The sequence below is a fragment of the Vitis vinifera genome, chromosome 1 (assembly GCF_030704535.1).
Source record: "Vitis vinifera cultivar Pinot Noir 40024 chromosome 1, ASM3070453v1".
Classification (NCBI taxonomy): domain Eukaryota; kingdom Viridiplantae; phylum Streptophyta; class Magnoliopsida; order Vitales; family Vitaceae; genus Vitis; species Vitis vinifera.
In genome coordinates, this window is record NC_081805.1 from 25,766,792 (window position 1) to 25,787,216 (window position 20,425).

The 20,425-nt window shown below is 29.3% G+C and overlaps 2 protein-coding genes across 2 annotated transcripts; one reads left to right on the plus strand and one right to left on the minus strand.

Moving 5' to 3' along the window:
• Positions 1–8,199: 8,199 nt before the first annotated feature.
• On the plus strand, positions 8,200–10,838 carry LOC100259092 (non-specific lipid transfer protein GPI-anchored 1). Its single transcript, XM_002277542.5, has 2 exons — positions 8,200–8,685; positions 10,460–10,838. Exons 1-2 carry the CDS (start codon positions 8,322–8,324, stop codon positions 10,699–10,701), a joined length of 606 nt encoding a protein of 201 aa, XP_002277578.1. The 5' UTR covers positions 8,200–8,321; the 3' UTR covers positions 10,702–10,838.
• Positions 10,839–11,666: 828 nt separating this feature from the next.
• On the minus strand, positions 11,667–18,308 carry LOC100248968 (YTH domain-containing protein ECT1). The gene is made up of 6 exons (XM_002271307.4): positions 17,802–18,308; positions 16,255–16,331; positions 15,658–16,155; positions 14,924–15,457; positions 13,823–14,035; positions 11,667–12,390 (listed from the first exon to the last, which is right to left on the minus strand). The coding sequence occupies exons 1-6, from the start codon at positions 17,842–17,844 to the stop codon at positions 12,037–12,039; spliced, it is 1,719 nt and encodes a 572-aa protein (XP_002271343.1). The 5' UTR covers positions 17,845–18,308; the 3' UTR covers positions 11,667–12,036.
• Positions 18,309–20,425: the final 2,117 nt, after the last annotated feature.

A 20,425-nucleotide genomic window follows, 5' to 3' on the forward strand; every position in this document is an offset into this window, starting at 1 on the left:
GGTCTGTTTGGTTATATAGCAATAATGGCGGTGGAAAGTTAAGATTATTAAAGTTGGACGAAAATGCCCTCATCCAGTGACTGCAACGCACGTCTCATGATTCAAACCACGTCTCCGTAGAGTCTGCTCTGGCCTGTCTAAAGTTTGACTCAACTCCGTAATGATCGGAGACTTGTCTTTCAAATCAAGTACTTACACGTGGCTGCTCTGTTTTTAAAATTTTCTAATAAAATCATTGCCGCTACCCAAAATAAGAGTATGTTTTAATTTTAAAAATAAAAATTGATTACAACATTTTTGATGAAATTCTTACCACTAAAAACTTTAAATAATGACATTTATAATCATGTAATCTTATGAAATGACAAAACTAACCCTTTAGTAGTTCCTAATTCCTCAAATGAGATTCGAGGTCGCCAATGATTTTAAAAAACACTTTACCTTAAAAAGTGTTTTTTAAAAATAAAAAATTAGACGTTTAGCAAAATTTAGGAAACGGTTTTAAAATTTTAAAAAATCACTTATAATGTTTTTTAAAAAGATATTTTATAAATTATTTTCTTAAAAACACTTTCAAAAGAAAACACTTCTATTAAAAATACCTCATCCAAAAACACTACTAAATGTATTTTAAGAATTCACTTGATAATAATTTTAGAAAACGTTTTAAATTTTTCTAACACTTGAAATTTTTTACCATTTAAGTGTTAAAAATGTTAGAAACATCAAATTTTTATATTGGTATAAGAGTGCCTTTGATATAAACATCAAATTTTTATTTTGGTATAAGAATTCAAGTTTTTTCAATTATTTATAAACATCAAATTTCATATTGGTATAAGAGTGCGTTTGATAATGATTATATGAAGTGTTTTTAGTATTTTTTTTTTAATACTTAAAGTATGAAAATTTTCAAGTATTATAAGTTAGAAACACTGTACACACAAATTTCGTAAAATTTTATCCTGTAAAATTAGTAAAATAAAATAGGAAAAATAGTGCGAACAAATGATTTATTAAATTTAATAATATCGCGGGTACAATCTAAAAAAAATAGTATTCTTTCCAACAAAGAATATTTTCTTTCTAATTCTTTTGCCTTGATCACACTTTGGAAGACGACGGTGACGTTTTCTTGATTTCGAAGGTTAATCGAGGGCCACAAATGACTTATTCCCGAATGACCTTGTTGAATAGCAAAGAATGAATGTATTAGTTCTTTTGCCGCTTACCGAACTTGCAGGGAGATTTGATGAAGCTCTTTCTTTTGTTGTGAAACCTCTTTTCCCATACGAAGTTACCTTTGAATTTTCTCCTTAAGATTTTCAAATTCCCCAATTTTAGTTGCTTAGTTCCTTAATTTTAGCAAAAAAAAATTTATCGGAGGTTTTACCAACAAGATAATAATAATAATAATAATTTTCTTATTATTATTATTATCCTTTTTATAGTTGGAGATGAGAGAGACTTATTCATAAGATGATTTATTTTTATTTTTTTTTTAGAAGACCAAATTAGTGGTAATTTAGTCCACTAATTTTTTTATGTCTACAAACACTTCTTAGAATCATCATCAAACACACTCAAAGTTTTTCTACTATAGGAAAATATGGTGACATTAATTTGATAGATATTACAAGTTTTCATATTTTTGTATGATACATTTTTTCACTTATTTATTAAGTATGCTTAATTAATTGATTATGTAATTAATACAAAGAATATTAAATTTTAGAACAGAATAATTAATAGGAAGTGTCTAAGCTTAACCAAATGCAATCGAATACAACTTGAGTCGAAAAACTCGATCTAAGATAAGGTTAAATTGAGCTCGGATTATGTTGTTCTAAGATCGAAATTAAATTCCATTAGTAAATTGATACATATATATATATATATATATATATTTGGTTGTACTATAAAAATATAAAAATTAATAAATTTAATTAAAATTAATTAAAAACTTATATATTTATTACAAAAAAAAGTGTAGTTGGTAAAATCCATTTTTATATAGAATAGTTAAAATAAGTGAAATGGGTTTGAGGTGATATTTAAAAATAATTTATTAATTTAAATTTTTATTTTATTTTTTTACTTTTTTATCTTTATTTTCTTTTTCTTCCATTTTCTTTCAAATTTTTCGTAAACAACCGTAACTCAAGGTTTACTTTTTTTTTTTTTATCATGTTAGGAATTAGGATATGAGGGAGTTATAATACAAACACCTACATTTGGTGTAGATGCTTACGCGTAGTCTTGTAGTTGTGGCAAATATTGAAGTCTCTTTCAATCTCAACACTAGGAGTAATAATAAAGTGGGTGGTTTCTTGAATCCAATGGGGAAACGGTTTTAGAAAAATGATTCAAAATCATTTATAAGTGAATGAAAAATTGAACTCAAAGTGATAAGACATCAATTTTCAAAAATGATGTGTTCATTCAAAAAAAAGACTTGTCTAATGACATACACCTTTCCAACCAACGTGTTCAATGTCTTAAAGACACAACTACTCCAATAGGCACCTCCTCTTGCAGACTTATTATTTCATTTTATTTTTTTAATAATTTGCACAATAAACACAAGTTTAGGAAATACGTAACCCAGCCGAGACAAATTATTAGGGGAGTCACTATAGTAACTCATAGTGTCTTATTCAATGTATATATAAAATAAAATAAAATAGATTTTTTATTTTTGAAAGCATGCAAGTTGACTACTCAATAAAAATTTAAAAGATATATATATATGTAATTTATGAAAATTAGAGAAAAAGTAGGTTTTGATTCACTAATTTGAAAAAATATAGGAAAATAAATCTCAACTTTCATAAATTAATTTTATTTTTATCCATTTAAAAATATTTTAAAATACATGCATTTTAAAATAAGCCAAATATTTATTTCTTAAAAATGACATTTTACTTGTCAGGTTAATAACACTAATTGACAATTTATTTTAACTGTGAGAATATATTAAAATAAGAAATTTTAAAATTTTAAACTTAAAAGAAAAAAACTTTAAAGCTAAACATATAAAAATAAAATGTTAACTTTCACTTTGCTAAATGATACTAGTAAAAAATAAATAAATATAAAAAAAGAGTTGGAAATACAATGAAAGTCAATATTTTATTTTCTTTCAATTTTTAAGTTTTTTTGTTTTAATTGTGTTTGACTTTTTTTTTGTTTTAATTGTATTTAATTTTTAATTATTTTGATTTTAATTGTATTTTTAAATTTTAAAATTTCTTATTTTATTGTTGATGTTAACTAACAAAAATTTTATTTTATTTTATTAAAAAAAGTAAGAAGATGAGTAAATTTATATAATATAGTATATAAAATCATTATTGATATGGGAATTAGTAAGATTTTATTTATATCTTTGGAGAATTTTTCCAAAATGATCTATATCTCATATTATATAATAAAAAAATTATATTATATTTATTTGTAAGATATTTTTATTAAATTAAAATGATAAATTATTTTTATAATGATTTTATTTACTATTATCAAATAAAAGGGTATTTAAGGAAATAATTATTTGACTTGTGAGAAAATACATGTATTTTAAAATATTTTTGAGTTGGAGTTTCTTTTTTTATATTTTTTCAAATAAGTGAATTAAAACTCACTTCTTCCGAATCTTAATTTATTTATTTATAAAATATATGCATATACATATATTTTATTTTCGAAAGGATGCAAGTTGACTTCTCAATAAAAATTAAAATATATATATAATTTATGAAAATATTAATTAATTTATTTATATAAAATATATTTTAAAATAATTGAATATTTTTAAGTTGAGGATAAAATTAAATTTCTTTATTTTTTTTATGTTAAACACATGTAAACAAAAATGCAGGGTAACTTCTGGTAAAACATAAAACTTTTTCTAAAGTAATTGATCATTTTAAATGATTGAGTACAAAATTAGATCATTTTTTTTAAATACTTGTAAAATAAAATTACAATTTAGCTTTCCTAGAAAATAAAATATAAAAATTTGTATAAATTTTAATTTATTTATTTATATTGAAATAATTACAAAATGTTCAAACAAGTATTAGAATTGAATCAATGAACTTGCTCTCCTTCAAATTTCAGATAAGATGAGAATCTAGTTAGATAACAATGACAAGCTTGATGTGATCCATATTGAATTAGTCCAAACAACGGGAAGCGTTTGATAAATATTATTGTTGTTGAAGAAACCAACGATCATTCCAAATAAAATGATAGCAATTCATGTTATGGGTCATATTCAGGCACTTAATTAAATAGGCCAATCCAATCAAAACACGAACAATAATTGGATTAAAAGTATAAACTCAAATACGGTTTACTTTGTAAACATATAATACATCATGTAACTCATTTAATAAGTAGGTCAAATTAAATTTTATTTGATTCATTATTATTAACCTTTCATTTTGATATATTTACAATTGAATTGATCTATTTAGTCAAAATTCAAATTTTGAATGAGCCAAATATGAGTTAAATATGATATGTTTAAAATCCGCTACTCAACATCGTTATTAAATATATTAGGGTTGATAAAAAAAAATAACTTGTTTATTAAATAGGTTATATAAGTGAATATAAATTTGATCCAAATATAATTATTCATAAAAAAAATGCATGTTGACAAATCATATCGGCACTCTATGAGCAAAGGGGTTACTTCCTCGCTTTTACATGTTGGCGATACTAACTCTTTCTCGCCAAATAGTCATACTTAATAATGGAGATTATCTGTACTTGAATGTGTTTGACCACAACAATTAGAAGTTCTATGCCTACTCAAATCAGTGATAATGTTTGCAAGGCCCAATTACACATGTATTTTAGAATTATTCACGTGGGTTCATGCTAAAATTCCACCCCAAATTGGAAAAGATGATTTTTGTATGTAAAATCATTTTTTTTTTAAAAACATATATTTTAAAAATATTTTATGAATAATGTTTTTAAAATTAAAAAAATCCCACAAAAGACACCATTTTTATGTGTAAGAAATTGTTTTCCTAGTCCATTTTTGCTTCAAATGTATCTTGTCATTAATCTTAGAATTCATATGATAATGATTTTAAAAAGTACTAAAAAAAAAAAAAAAGTGGTTGATGTTTGGAAATTTTCAAAACACATTTTTAAAAAGTTGAAAATCACTTGTAGTATTTTTTAGATAAGTTAGAATTCGTTTGATAGTAATTTTAAAAAACACTTATAATATTTTTAATACTTAAATTTTTTTTATAAAAATGTTTTATTAAATAACTATCAAACACACTCTTAATAGGTCATTCTTTTAAAAATAATTTTAAATAAAAAGTGCTTCGAATATATATATAAAAAAAAAAGGCAAATATGCTCTTAATTTTATCGGACATACTATCCAATATTAACTAATTATATAAAAAAAAAATGAATTTTCTAAAGTTTCCTTAAAGAAAAATGACATTTCAAAAAGCAATTTCACCCTACAAGGTATTGGATGGAATTATTTTCCTCTTTTGGTATAGGCAATGGAAAAAGACTTTACATATGGTAGAAAATTTAGGTAGTGTTTATTTTGTTTTGTAAATAGTTTATAATAGTGTTATTAAGTTGTTTATTTTTTTGATATTTTATTTCTATTAAATATTGAAAGTAATAATAATAATAATAATAATAATAATAATAATAATAATAATAGTGATTCATTTTTAGTATTCAACAAAAATTAATGTGTCGTTTAGATTGTATTTTATTTTTATTAAGTATTAAAAGTACAAAAAAATAAATAAATAAATCCACTTTAATTATGGTGATTCACTTTTAGTATTCAGAAAAAATTAAGGTATCATTCATATAGCTTGTTTTTTACTTTTTGTTAACTTATTATTTATTTTTTAAATTTTTTAATCGAATAAAAAAAACTAAAATATTTAAGTGATGTTAAAATCTTAAACTAAGAGGTGCTCAATACTACTAAGTTTTAAGTTGTTTCTTTTTTTAATATTTGTTTCAATTAAGTATTAAAAAAAACATATATATTATTTTTAGCATTTAAAAAAAGTTAAAATAGTTAAAGAAAAAAAAACTAATAAGTTAATAAAAAGTAAAAAATAAGTAAATCATCTTAAATCTGAAAGCAACAAAAGTTCAAAGAGAAGAAACATCACCTTAATTAAGACAAAGGGCCACCATTTCCACGAGTTGTCAATTCTAACGAGTCTGAACTTTCTACATTCGAGTAGATGCCCAATTTCCATATTTCCTGTGTCTCTGTTAGAAGAGGAACAAATAAATAAATCCTCTCCCTATCTCTCCCTGTATTCCAGTTGCTTTCAACTGCAACTTTGGTGCCCATTGGTGGGCTTTTAGGTACAAAATTTCATATCATTTAAAGCAAGCGTCCTTATCTTGGATCTAGTGGAAGCCTTGTTTGGAGCTTTTTATTCACAATCAGTAACCTTTTTGTACTTGGTTTTCAATAATTTTATTAATACTGTTTATGGTTTAAAAATAATTTAATATAATTTTTATAAAAAAAAAAAATCTTTCATATTTCATGAAATTTTTACCATTCCAACTTGGTTCCTAACAAAAGTTATGAGAATAAAACCTTCACAAAAATTAAGATTTTGTTTGGGAGGATTTCTATGAAGCACTTTTAGTCAAAAAATTATTTTCAAAAAAAATATTAAGTGTTTTGACAAATTTTAAAATATAAAAAAAAATGATGTTTTTGACCGAAACACTAATTAATAATTCTCTTAAAAATATTTTTGAAAAAAATATTTCTACTAAAAAAATATTAAATAGAAATGTTGTCAAACACACTCTAAAAAACTCATTTAGAAGTAATTTTAGGAAACATTTTTAACCTAAAAAATATTTTTAAAAAAAATTAAATATTTAACTAAATTTAAGAAATACTTTTAAAAAAATAAAAAATTATTTATAATATTGAAAAATTACTAACAAGGTCGTTTGATAATATTTTTACTCTTTAAGTGTTTTTAGGAGATTTTTTTTTTCTTTTCGAAAAAGCACTACAAGATATTTTTCAATATTATAAATAATTTCAGATTTAAAAAAAAAAAATCCTAAATTTTACCAAACACTTGATTTAACAAAAAAAAAATATTATTAATATTAAAATCATTTCCTAAAATCACTATCAAACAAATTGTGATTATCTTAAAAATACTTTAAAAAATATATTTTTACTAAAAATACTTTAAAAAAGATATTTTTACTAAAAATACTTTTGCATAAAAAAGACAACCAACACTCTCACATAATATTTGAAATAATTTTTTTTTTTTAAATTATTTTCGTACAATACGATTTAATCCACTGGCAAGTCTTAACATACTATAAGTAAAATATCTGTACAACTTTGTGAAGTTTTTGCTTTGATTTTTCAAGGCACGTGCTTGTATGAACACATGCCCAGGCAGAGATCGCAGCACTTCTCCCATACTCCAATGCCCATGCCTTATCCGAAATTAAATTATAATATAAAGTTTTCAATTTAAATAAGAATAAACTTTATGGTATATTTAAGAAGTTATAAAATACACATATTTTAATAATAATAATAATAATAATAATTTATACATGTAAGTAATTTAAAATATTCATTTCATATTATTTTTGTATTCAAATTCTCATGCAGTTTTAGAGGTTTCTAGCTTAAAATATATTTTTATAAAAAAAATAAATGATGGGTTTGATAAAATCTAAACAAAAACATTTTTAAAAATTTTAAAGGTGATAATAATTTTAGAAAGTATTTTTAATTTAAAAAGTGTTTTTGAAAAAAAAAATTGGTATTTAATAAATTTTGAAAAATATTTTTAAAAATCTAAGAAATTATTTATGATATTTTTTTTAAAAATAATTCATAAGTGATTTTTTAAAAAAATAATTTGAATGAAAACATGATTTTAATTTTTAAAATTTTTTAATATATATTTATATTTTATTTTTTATAATCCATTTCCGCCTTAAGCAATAATACTCGTAACTAATTATGTGAAGTAGACAGAATGTAATCACTTTCAAAAAAGCACAATAAAGCGACACGTAAAAGTAGTGGGGCAAGCCACGTGGCTATTGCGAGACCACGTGGACAACTCACTCCTTTCAAACCTCATTAAAACGGCACCGGCCCTCGTCATAGTCTCTTAACTGCATTCCCAACTACCCCATTGTTTCCGTCATTAAACCTCACACCAGACGCACAATAGCTCACACCACCATCTTACCATAAATACAGAATAAGACTTCAGCGCAATCCAAAGGAGACTCAGACAATGGAGGCGATGAAGAAGAAGATGAGATTACCTGAGCGCTGGTTTCTGGTATTCATGATCTCTCTCTCCGCTTTGATTTCTGGATCCGCCGGTGCGGCGTCGTTAGCAGACCAATGCGCCAACGAGTTCACCAAGGTGTCGGAGTGCCTGTCGTTCGCGACGGGGAAAGCGGCGACTCCAACGAAGGACTGTTGCAGTGCTGTGTCGGAGATAAGAGAGAGCAAGCCGGTGTGCTTGTGTTATTTCATACAACAGACGCACAATGGGAGTGCGGAGGTGAAGAGTTTGGGGATTCAGGAGGCGAAGCTGCTGCAACTGCCTTCTGATTGCAAGCTGGCTAATGCGAGTCTCAGTGACTGTCCGAGTGAGTTCAACTGCCTCTCCCTTTCTTTGAGTCATGCTCAGATCTATATCAGAAAACTTAAATTAAGATAGTATATTTTCTCTTAAGAGTGATGCTCAGATCTATTTTAGAAAACTTGAATTAAAATAATATATATTTGACGCTATTCAGATCTTAGAAACATGAAAATGAAAATTGACCGGTTTTGAGAACTGGAGTATAATAATTAAATTGATTATTGAATATAATATTAAAATTATTATTTTTTTCTTTGTATAAATATTTTTTTGTAATTTTTGTTTGTGTTGTATTTTCAAACCAGTAGGGGAAAACAGTTCAGGAAAAATATTTTTGAAAACTGTTTTTTAAAAACTGTTTTTTAAAAACAGTTTTGAATGTCATGAACATGTTATATATATATATATATATATGTGATTTTAAATATATTTTTTATTAATAATACCTTATTTTCAACCATATGTAATTATTTTTTAAAACAATTTTAAAATTAAATGAAAATAATTAAAATGTTACCTTATTATTAAAATAGGATATCAAAAAACTATTTTCTGAAGGTGTTTCCAAGTTTGAAAAGCACTTTCAAACAGGCTCTTATCTATGGAGAGCCACGGTCAAAGTCTACCTTCAAAGCAGTTACAGCATCTCACGGTGGTGTGTAGTGTTGATCAGGAAAGAACAAAGAAAAAGGAAAAAGCAACTTTTTCCCTTTGATTATTGTTGAGTTTCTTTTTGCTTTGTTGTATAAGCACTTTTGTTTTGCATCTATTGCTTTTCACACTGCATTTCCAAATTCCAATTTTCCATTGCCAACTGCAAACCATATATTTGCTTTAGCTCTCATTTACCGTTTCTTCTGCCTTTTTCTTCATCATTCAAAAGCATTTAATACAGCATTCTTTTGATGTACATGTGAATATGAACCAAGCTTTAGAACCCGTTTGTTAGTCATTCTGGTTTCTGGAGTCAATCTAGGAGGCTTAGAAAGTATTCCTAATACTTTATAAGATGCTTAATTATTTCAAATCACTTTTAAAATTGGCAGGTGATTGTTCTATAAATCACTTATTTGTTATTTAACAGATCTCTGTAAAATAACTTTAAAAGCTTTGACTTTTTCATAGAAGTGCTCATAAATCGTAATAGAAGTAATATCGGAAGAATCTTGGAGAATTTAAATACCCATGTGTAGTAGAGCTGTGTACAAGTGGGAGGCAGGGAGCGTCCCTTTTCATTTGAATCCGGCTTAAAATGGACAGTAACTGCAAAATTTTCAGATTGCTTGCAGTGGAAGACTTCTATCTTTACTTCCTATACTGCAAGTCTGCAACCATATATAAGAACTGCAGACTTTCACTTTAGTCCTCCAAACTTCAACCATGGGTTGTTGCCATCACAATGAATACTGCTTTCAATGTTAAGAGTAAATTCACAGACCTATGAACTTGTGGTGGGCTGTCTTAGCTATATTTTCTGACATGAATTTTAATAAAGAATAATGTCACTTGTACTGAGATTAATGGTGGCAGCTGGCGTTCCGGTTGCCAACCCACAGCCTCTAAGTTATTAAATGTACTTTATAGCACGAACCAAAAAAGGAAAAATCTATACAAATTGTATTTATAGTTTAAGAACTCAAAAAAAAAAATCATAATATTTTTTTTTTATTAAAAACAGTTTACTTTAGGTGTGTTTTTTTAGAAATAATTAAAAATATGAAAAATACTTTAGGAAATTTTGCTAACTTCGATGACTCTCTCTTTCTTGTGGCGAACAGAGCTTCTGAACATTTCTGCAAGCTCGCCAGACTACAGCATCTTCACAAGCAATTCTACATCAACTGCTCCGGCCAGTACTTCGACGGGGACATCATCGGGGGCAAAAGATGATGGAAGTAATGCAGATAAGTATGCGCCAAGCCTTGCTGGTACAATGGCAATTGCTGTGGCCGTCTTTTTTTCTATGCTCTCCCAGCAGGGCCTGCCTCCACAGGCTGGTGAAGGTTTCTTCTTCGGCTAAAGCTAGTAGCCAGGCTTAATTAGTGAGGTTTCGTTTTTTAGTTTCTTCCCTGGATGTTTTCTCAACCTTCATGACTTCCAATTATTAAACTATCTTTGCAGTGTAAGCGATTTATTCTATGCTCCTATTTAAGATCTCATGCTCTTTTTTTTTCCGTAACCAAATGTAGTATTAAGTTATATAATGGTTGTAAGAAAATCATTTAAAATAAAGTTTAGAATAAAAGATTAAAACAAAAAAGGAAAAAATGTTATAAAAACTAAATAACTAATTTATTTCACTATTATTTTTTTTTATCGAAAAAGGAATATAATCATGCCTTTGTTTTTTTCTAACCCTTCAATTAAAAAAATAGTTTTTATAAATCAATTAAATATAGTTTAGTTTTATTTTTAATTTTATTATATCAAAGAGCTAACAATAAAAGATATTATTTTAAAAACAAAAATATTTTCTAATTAATTTTTTCTAATTTTATTATTTTTAAAATAAATTAAATGAGTTTGAATATAATTTATTTTTATTTCTAAGTTAAAAATAATTTACTAACTTTAATTTTTTTAAATCAAATTAGATACGAACAAAAAAGAAGAATACAAAATCTTTAATATGGTTTGACAATGATCCCTACTAAGTCCAAATAGTACATCAACACTCAACAATTCGATAATTGAAGGAAAAAAAAGAAAGGAGTACAATGGTTCAGCTTTCAAAAAACCCTGTAAGCTAATCGGATAGCTCGATCCTCAACATATCGAGTGAAGCACAACAAAACTAATTCATGTTTCACAATCCAACACTTGTGACAAATTTTCTTGGAATCAAACATAGCTCTAAAGGAATCACTTCAAAAACTAACAAGCATGTCTAACCATCTCACAATGATTCTAAACAAACTCTAAATTGCATTCAAAGATTCCAAGCCAGGTCTAAGATGGGGTTGGCCTTGTGGAAAGAATGCAACGTAAAAAAATGGTAATGAACCATTTAAAATTTTAAATTGCTAAGATCTGTACTGTTTCCATCATTCTTGATTGCTTGAAGCTGGCATTGTTGCATTTTTTTTTCTAACCTCTACCTCCCAGGCTGGAGAACTTTGTACATGGCCCAGCGTACAAGGCATGGAAAAAGAAAATCCAAAATTACAAGGAGCACAGGGCTAAAAAGAAGAAATTATATATCCCAACTTCCTCAGTCCTCCAAAATAATCCAAAACCTTTTGATTTAAACAATCTGAGACATAAAATGAAGTATGAAAGAAGAAATGGAGTATGTTATAGGGATACCAGTCCAAGATTGCCTGTAAGATAAACCATATTAACTATTCTGATTGGTTCATGCCATTGTTGCCCTTGTTTTTTCGGGTTCTACTCTGCTTCCCCTCAAGCGAGCTGCACCAGGCACCGCCTTTCCTGCTGGTGACCGCTCCTTGTCATTCTCATTCAACAACACAGCTTGAGCAAAGGTCTTTGACATTTTATGTATGAGGTGAGTTGGGAGAGACCGGCGAATTTGTTGCTGACTGCCTACAACCATTGGAGCAGCCAACAGGCTTGCTTTATGTTGGGTCTTCTTTTCCTGCATGGCTTTCTGCCTGTCTTCATAGAAGTCGAAATCATCTAGGATGGATGAATCACTTTCGTAATTCCTGAATATGTTCAACATTTCATTACCCTGCTCCAATTCCACCTGCAAGGTTTGAGGAAGGACAAACAAAGCTGTGAATGATAAAGCCGTTTTCGAAAGTAAATGAGAAAATCGGTTAACCTTCAAGAAAATATATTTGAAACCAACAGTGTATTTAAACTTCTTTCAACTTGTTCACAAGCATAGCACATGCCAGCAGGCCCAGCTTAACCAGTCAAATAAATGGAAAAATACTGCACATGTAACAAGACCTACCACATCTAACAAGTTCATTCAAATGAAATCAAATTTAATGAGAAAAGTAAAGTGACTTCATTTACCATGAATTATGCAGTGTGTAACATTGGTTAATTTTAACACCGTGTTGACAGAATATGAACATTCAAATATGGGAGATTAAGTTTGCAACTGGTTGGACAACCAATTTTCCAAAAATGTATATGATGCTCTCTAGCACCCACATGTAATTCGGAAAATAAACATGCAGTGAGGATCAAACTCATAACCTCCCACTGAGTGAGACTCTAATACCATGTTAAACAAATGTTTCCTAAAACTTCAAACTGTTAGGATTTAAGCCCACAATGTATATCATAGTCTCTAATACAAGTTCTAACTGAGATCAGAAAAGAAAAATCCAATTTGAAAAGTCACCATGATACTAAACAATCTTGATTTCAATTGATTGCTATGATGTGAAGGAAAGTTCATCCTATTGATTATCAGAGCGTCAGACACCTATTGACACACAATCGGCAGCCACCTGTGTGCAAGAGCTCTTGGAACACTAGCAAAAGAGTCCACCATGGCCATATATGCAGAAGTATTATGCCTTTCTATCTGGAATTTATCATGGAGGCATTAACTTCCTCATAATTTGGCACTCATTGTTCTTTCACACAAAAACTGACCACATGTCAAATATAGTAAATTCGCACATGAGGCAGGTAGGCAGACAAGACACAGTGTCCATGTTGAAACAAACGCTTTCATCTACATCTTCAGATCAAAGGCTGATGGGGAAAATTAGGATCACACATCATCCACATTCATCATATTCATTTTTTTCTTAAAATAATAATTTCCAAGGCAAGAAAAGGAAAATGTGGATAAAGCTTTAGAACTGGGACCAACACCAAGAAACAGCCTTGTATTGCAGCCATGGTAATGCTCCCTATGATTGACCACCAAAGACTAATTACAGAAGCCAAAGTTGGCACAGTATGAGACCAATAAAAATCATGTTTCATGGATATAAAGAGCCAACTCCTAGCTTTGACTTGTTCTCTAAATTGTGTCTAAGTAGTTTAAATCTAGGCGTAGGATAGTTAACTTTAGTCAAAATACCAGAAATCCAACTGAGCAACGACCGTTCTCCAGTCACTCCTAACTTGCACAAATAATGAATTCAAACAATTGACAGTTTGTTGATATGTTTTTAGATGATAATTTGTGGATCCCGAATAACACTTACCTCTTGAGTGTCTCTGCTGTTGGTAACTGGTTTGTTGTCATTATTTTCAAGTATAATGTGACGAAATTGACTGTTGGGTACATCTTTAATAATATGCCACTTAACAGGGAATTGGCCCGTCCACTTATCCTGCTTCCAATAATCTACACTTTTATCATAATCTACAGGCCCCACCATCTCGGCCACCCCACAGAACTGGGCACTAGCATTCACCTGCATAAAGTTGTAAGAAATAAAAACAGCAAGATCAGAAAAATAGAGCAGAAAATGGAAAAGGAAGAGGGGGGAACATAAAAATCATAAGGAGAAACGGTAGAAACTTTCTGCCAACTTTTGCATGCCCAAGGTCTCATGACACTGCAGCCGCAAGTTAAAACATTCATAAAGAATACCAAGGCAGAGAGGCATACAAAGATATCACCCCTTAAGGGCCCTCTTGGTTCTCAAATAGCATATCATCAGCAAGATGTACTTGTATCAATCAATCAGAAAATTTTCAATATGATTCATCCCGACCAAATTTGCCATTAATTATTTCTTTAATGTTATACAGCCACCCAACACTTACAAGAGTAAACAAGCAACAGTTTTTGTGATGTGTAGGGGTGAAGGGAGAGAGCAATAGAGAGAGAGAGAGAAGTAGAGTCTCAGATCCTATAGGTGTCCTAGACATGAGAAACTCTTTTTCATCTTCAAAGACTCTTAATGATGTTCTTCACAATAAAAATATATAAGAATACAATATGTCAGAGATGCAGGATGAAAAAGGACAAACAAAGATCAGAAAAACAGATAGAAACTAATTATGGTTTCTTAAAATATGCACCATTATTTTCCCTCATGGAAGAGAAAAATAATGGCCAACCTTTTAAGTCACATTGTCCTAGAATGTCAAGAGGAATGTCCACATCACTATCTATACCCCACCCCCACCAATGGATTTTCTCCCTGTTCTTTTTAATGCATTACCGACTACTCATTTTCTCCCTTTCAATATTCATACCAGGTTAAACAAATTACTTCTAGTTGGATGAACTGTATACCGAATTCAAAGTTACTTCCATTCATTCAACAAGAAGACTTGGAGATTAAGTAATTTACCGAAAACAAAAGAAAGATTGGACAGTTTCCATGTTTCTCCTTGGCTTCATGAAAGGCAGAATTTAATCTTTTGTTGCCATTTGGGGTGCTAACCCACACGCCATACTTAATGCTCTTGTGGACATTGTCTTCACTATAAGATTTGATCACGAAGAATTTTGCATCTTTGTACTCAGTGACAAAATCCAGACGGTTGTAAGACTCACGGTGGACTCCAGTACATGTTCCATTCTTGCTATTATTAACAAAAGACTCATTAGCAGTTGTTCGGTTTTTTGGCTTTGATGCCCTAGGCCCTCGATTTTGCTCAATTAAAGTATCAATTGTACCAGTACATCCAAATGAAGTGTCACTGTTTCCTCCACTTTTTGCTTTATCATATGGAAGCCAGTTCCAACCATTCATGGCAGAAGTAGTGGATATGGAAGTATTTCTGAAACTAGAGCTTTGGTTTATTCCACTGCTACTGTAGCCCCTGTAGTTCAAGCTTGACTGAGATCCAAATCTGGAAAGCGATCCATGTTGTTGAGAAGCCTGCATGAGTTTAAATTTGTAAGCATCTTTTGATATTTATTGCCCTGGTTCAAAGCAAAGTGTCAAAACACTGTTCTCATCAATATTGTGAAATGCAAGATCCCATTCTAACAAATTTATTTGACAGAAAGGAATTACCCATTCCAAATTATAAAATAATAATAAATAAATAAATAACAATTTAGGAAAATACAACTTACCATTCCAAAATCAGTCCTGGACATATTCAGTGAACCAACTGGCTGCTGAGATGCTGCTGGTGATGACAACTTAGACCGCTCCTTCAAGGGGATTGAGCAATCTGACCAGAGACTACCAAATCCAAACACATCAGACCCATCCGACATGAAACCTAGCCCATCAGAATTTTCAGAAAAGTTGCTTCTGCTACCAAATGATCCCAATGAAGGTGGGTAACCCAGATTCAAGCCAAAAGGTTTGCAATCCCCTTGCTTACCAATTTCCGAAGGTAGCTCTGTTTGTGAAACAGGAGTTGATGAAGTAACATATGGAATGTTCGGAGCAATGGGTTGCTGGTAGGAAAGTGGATCAGAGATTGAGAACTGCTGTGCAGCATGTAACTTCCCATCTCCCCTTGCAGAAGCCAGCTGTGTTGTCTCTGGATATGGTCCATATGGCATTTGAGGATTATACCCATTACCATCAAATACAACAGATGGATTTTCATTGTACATGCCCTAAATCAGACAATAGAAAACAAAAACATCTGGTGAGTTCTAATGAGGAAAGGAAAATCAAGCATGAATGAAGATGAAAAGCTGACGGTCTTTACTCACAGAAGATCTAATTTCCAAGCCTTCAGCATTAACATATGAAGAATATTCATTCCATTTACCAGTGACATTATCAAAACCTGAATCACAATAGATATGAGAAACATGATTGTTATGCAACAACACAGGGCAAACCAAAGGAACACTTATCCATCTGTACCATATCTAGGGAAACATTTTCCCATGTGTCCCTCATTAATTTAGAATTACCATAAAAAAAAAAAATCCAGAATCCAATAACTAAAGTTCTATCGTGACATCTCATCAAGAAATATGTTGCCAATAATAATCTAGTGTGCCATATTTGCAAAATGGGGAGAAAAATCATGCAAATGCAAGTATGAATGGATACAGAGCTTAGGATTACTAGCTCTAACATGTTACACGCCCATGTTCAAGGGGGGACAGGCTGGCAATTTATGCGGGCACAGCTGACTGTAGTATCGCTATCGTCATAACACTGCCAGGTGAAAATTTTTCCACAATACGAAACTCGCAGTTTTTTACCTGTTGCAATTGACCATTGTATTTCTCCTTAATATTATGGTTCTGAAAAGGCAAGATTGATCTTCCAACATTTCAAAAATTAGACTAATAGTGCGTTTGGTAGTGTTTCTATTTGAAGTGTTTTTAAAGGAAATGTTATCTCTAAAAGTGTTTTTGGAAAAAACATCTATTATGTGCTTCTCAAGAAAACAATAAAAGTGATTTTTCAACTTTTTTAAAATGTTTTCTAAATTTTGCCAACTGGGTCTGATTTTTTTTCAAAAACATTTTTTATATTATAAGTGTTTTCTAAAAACACCGCCAAACGGACTCTACTTCCATCTCGGTTTCACCCAAAATCTCCAGTATGAGGATATTTCATAATGTCAATTTGATTGGAAACAACCAATTGATAACAGAAGCAACACTTTAAGGTCCTTTAAGATAATCTACTAGCATAAAGACCAAGCCAGCCACACAGTCATCTCCCACCCACATTTCCAATAAAGCTATCACCAGAAACTTCACGAGTTAAATTTACAGGATCAACAAGTATTATCACTCCAAGCAAATGATTCCTTTGAATGAGAAACACTTAACTGGGAATATACCCCTTCTCAGAGCTTTACCATATATGGAATGTATCTAGAGCTCTTAACTAAACAAGAGATACCATGATGACAAGTAGCATCAAGATCAAATTGCCATTCAAATCTTATTGGTCCTCATCCAACAATTCCCATTTTGGAACTTAGCACACCAGTTCAGGAAAATGCAGAACAGGTTGCAAATGACACCCAATTGCCAACACAGGCACGCAACAATCACAAAATTCAACAAACCAACACCTAACAAATGCGTTCAATTCTCAAGAACCACTCATCTTCAGGACCATCGAATCAATACCCAGTTGAAAAAAAGTTCCAAGAAACAAACAGGTCCCTTGTTTCATCGAATTCAACACAGCCCAACCCAAAACACGACACGTGAATCCAACCAAGACCCACTTCAAATTCAGGTCACCTAATGGGAAAATGATAGTGTGTTCAATGTTCATGGGGTACCTGTTGGGATGAGGCGATCAGGGCCTTGTTGTGTCGCTGCCATGTCTTCGCAGAGAGAGAGATAGCGAGAGAGAGGGAGGGAGAGAGAGAAGGAACGCGAGAGAAGCGTTTAGGTTAAGAGCTCAGCGAGTGATTTGGTGGAGAAGGGGCCGTGGTACATGTCCGACCACACTTTTTCACATTCAGCTGCTGAGTTTGCATTTTGCATAACCCCCCACCTGTCCACCTGTTTCTCTTCCTTTCCTTTCTCCTTTTTCTCCCTTTGTGGAGCCCGAGTCTCAACCCAAAACCATAGTCTTCTTCCTCCCTGACCAGGGCCCAACCCTTGAGCTTCAATTTTGGGCTTGAGCTACACTGATTTCAATGCCAAGTTGTAAAGGTTGTTTTCCTTTATTTTCTTTTCTTTTTGTCTCTCTCTCTCTTTCTTTCCCTTTTCTTTTTACTGGCCTTTGCATTTTGATATTGGAGGATGTTTGTTCAAATAAGATTTGAGTAGAGAAACTGTTTGTTCAAATATTCCATCAACCATCCTTCCATTCTTGGGGCTTGATATTCAAGAATAATGATAACTTCATGGAAAAATTCTAAACTATCAAATTTGTAATCTCGATTCATTGAAAATATATAATAAATTTACATAATTAAATGATAATATACTAGTATCATAATATCAATCGTTAAAAACATATAATAAAATATAAACCATTTGATTATAATATACTGAACTCGTAATTTTCTTTTTCTTTTTTTCTTTTTTCTCTTTTGTTGGCCTCAACATTTTATTTTTTTTAGGAATATAAAAAAATACCATTTCTTTGTATTTTTCTCACTAAGGAAAGTTAAAAATATATATATATTTTTCAATCATTTAATTTATTTCCTAAAAATACAATCAAAGTTAAAATCTTATAAAATTTTATTTTTTTATATATAATTTTTTCTTACTTTTTTTTTCTTTTTTATAAATATCTCTCTCTTTTTTTCTTTCCCTCGAACATTTGGATCAAGAAATTTTCCTCAATTCAAGTGCCTATCAATTTAGTAATTAAATTTTAATTCCACCTTCAACCTTAATAATGTGGTATAGGAATAGTAGAAATAATACTATTTGTTGGAATAAAAAAAAATTATTTTAACAATAATAGAAATATGAATTGAATAAAATAGAAAGAAAAAAAACTACTTTAAAGTAGTTATGGAATGCTAAAACCCATAAAATTCTAAATATCAATTACCTTGTTCCATAAAACTATAAAATCACTTTAATTATACTATACTTTTTGAAATCTATGAACGAAAGTGTGATGGATTTTTATGGATACCTGTCCATAATAGAATAGTTTAACCCACATCAAGATTTGGAAGAAATTTAAATATGACTTTTGTTTATGGTTTTAAAAATTGAATTGAATTGGCCTGTTAGACTGTGAACCAATCTTGGTTGCAATTCAATCTAACTAATTGAATCGATTAAGAATTGAACTGGAATCAAACTAGTTGAACTAATGAATCAAACGGTTTAACTTTTTTTTTTCTTTAAGCCAAAAAAGCTTATTCATCAAAACGACAACATTTCCTAAGGGAATTGAATCACTCTATGAGGACGAATTACTTTACGAGGAACCCATCCAACCCATTTATCATCAAATCCAATAAGTTTTTAATCTTATAAGTTAATAATTCTTGCATGCCTTTTATATCCCCACAATCTCTGTATAATTTTTATCTATTTTTTATGTGGGATTAGTTAATGTGAAGAAATTTTTTTTGCAAAGAGGGGCTTTCAGGTGTAAAAATTGAAGTTTAACCATTAAGTTATGAAGTTTTTTCATTGTATTATATTTGTAAATAAAAATATATAACAAAATTATTTTTTTCAAATTTTAATTGTATAAAAGCATAAAACACTTTCACATTTATTTTTATAATAATAATAATAATAATAATAATAATTGTATAATGTAATTAAAAAATAAAATAAAATAATTAATATAATAATTTCAAAATAATAAAATACACAAATACAATTAAATATTTTTTTTTCCATTTTAAATATATCTTTATATTTAAATATTATAAATGTTTTATTTAATAAAATTTAAAATATTAATATATTTACATTTCTCTTCATCATTTTATTTGATATGTTAAATATAAAAATGAAATATTATTAAAATTTTTAATCATATATAATTTTAATTTCTTATAATTATTAAAATTTTATATAATATATATATTATTATTTATGACGTCACTGATTCAGTTGCGATCTGACCATCGATTTGACAAGTGAATCGTATAACTATTTCAATTCAAGTACTAGTTTGATTATAAAAACATTATTTTTATCGATTCCCATATTGATTATTATATAATATTAATTTTTTTTTTTATTTCTCACATTATTTAGCATAGATAAAACAAAAATTTATTTTAATTACAATAAATTATAAAATTCATATTATTTTTTTATAAATTATATTAATATAATTTAAAATTTAACAATTAAAAAAGATGATTTTTTGAAAAAGATAAACAAGATGAAGTAAGTCTGAAATATTTTTATACCATCAAATAAAACAGGGTTGGGATGGTCTCCAACCTAGCTCATTGTTCATCCTACA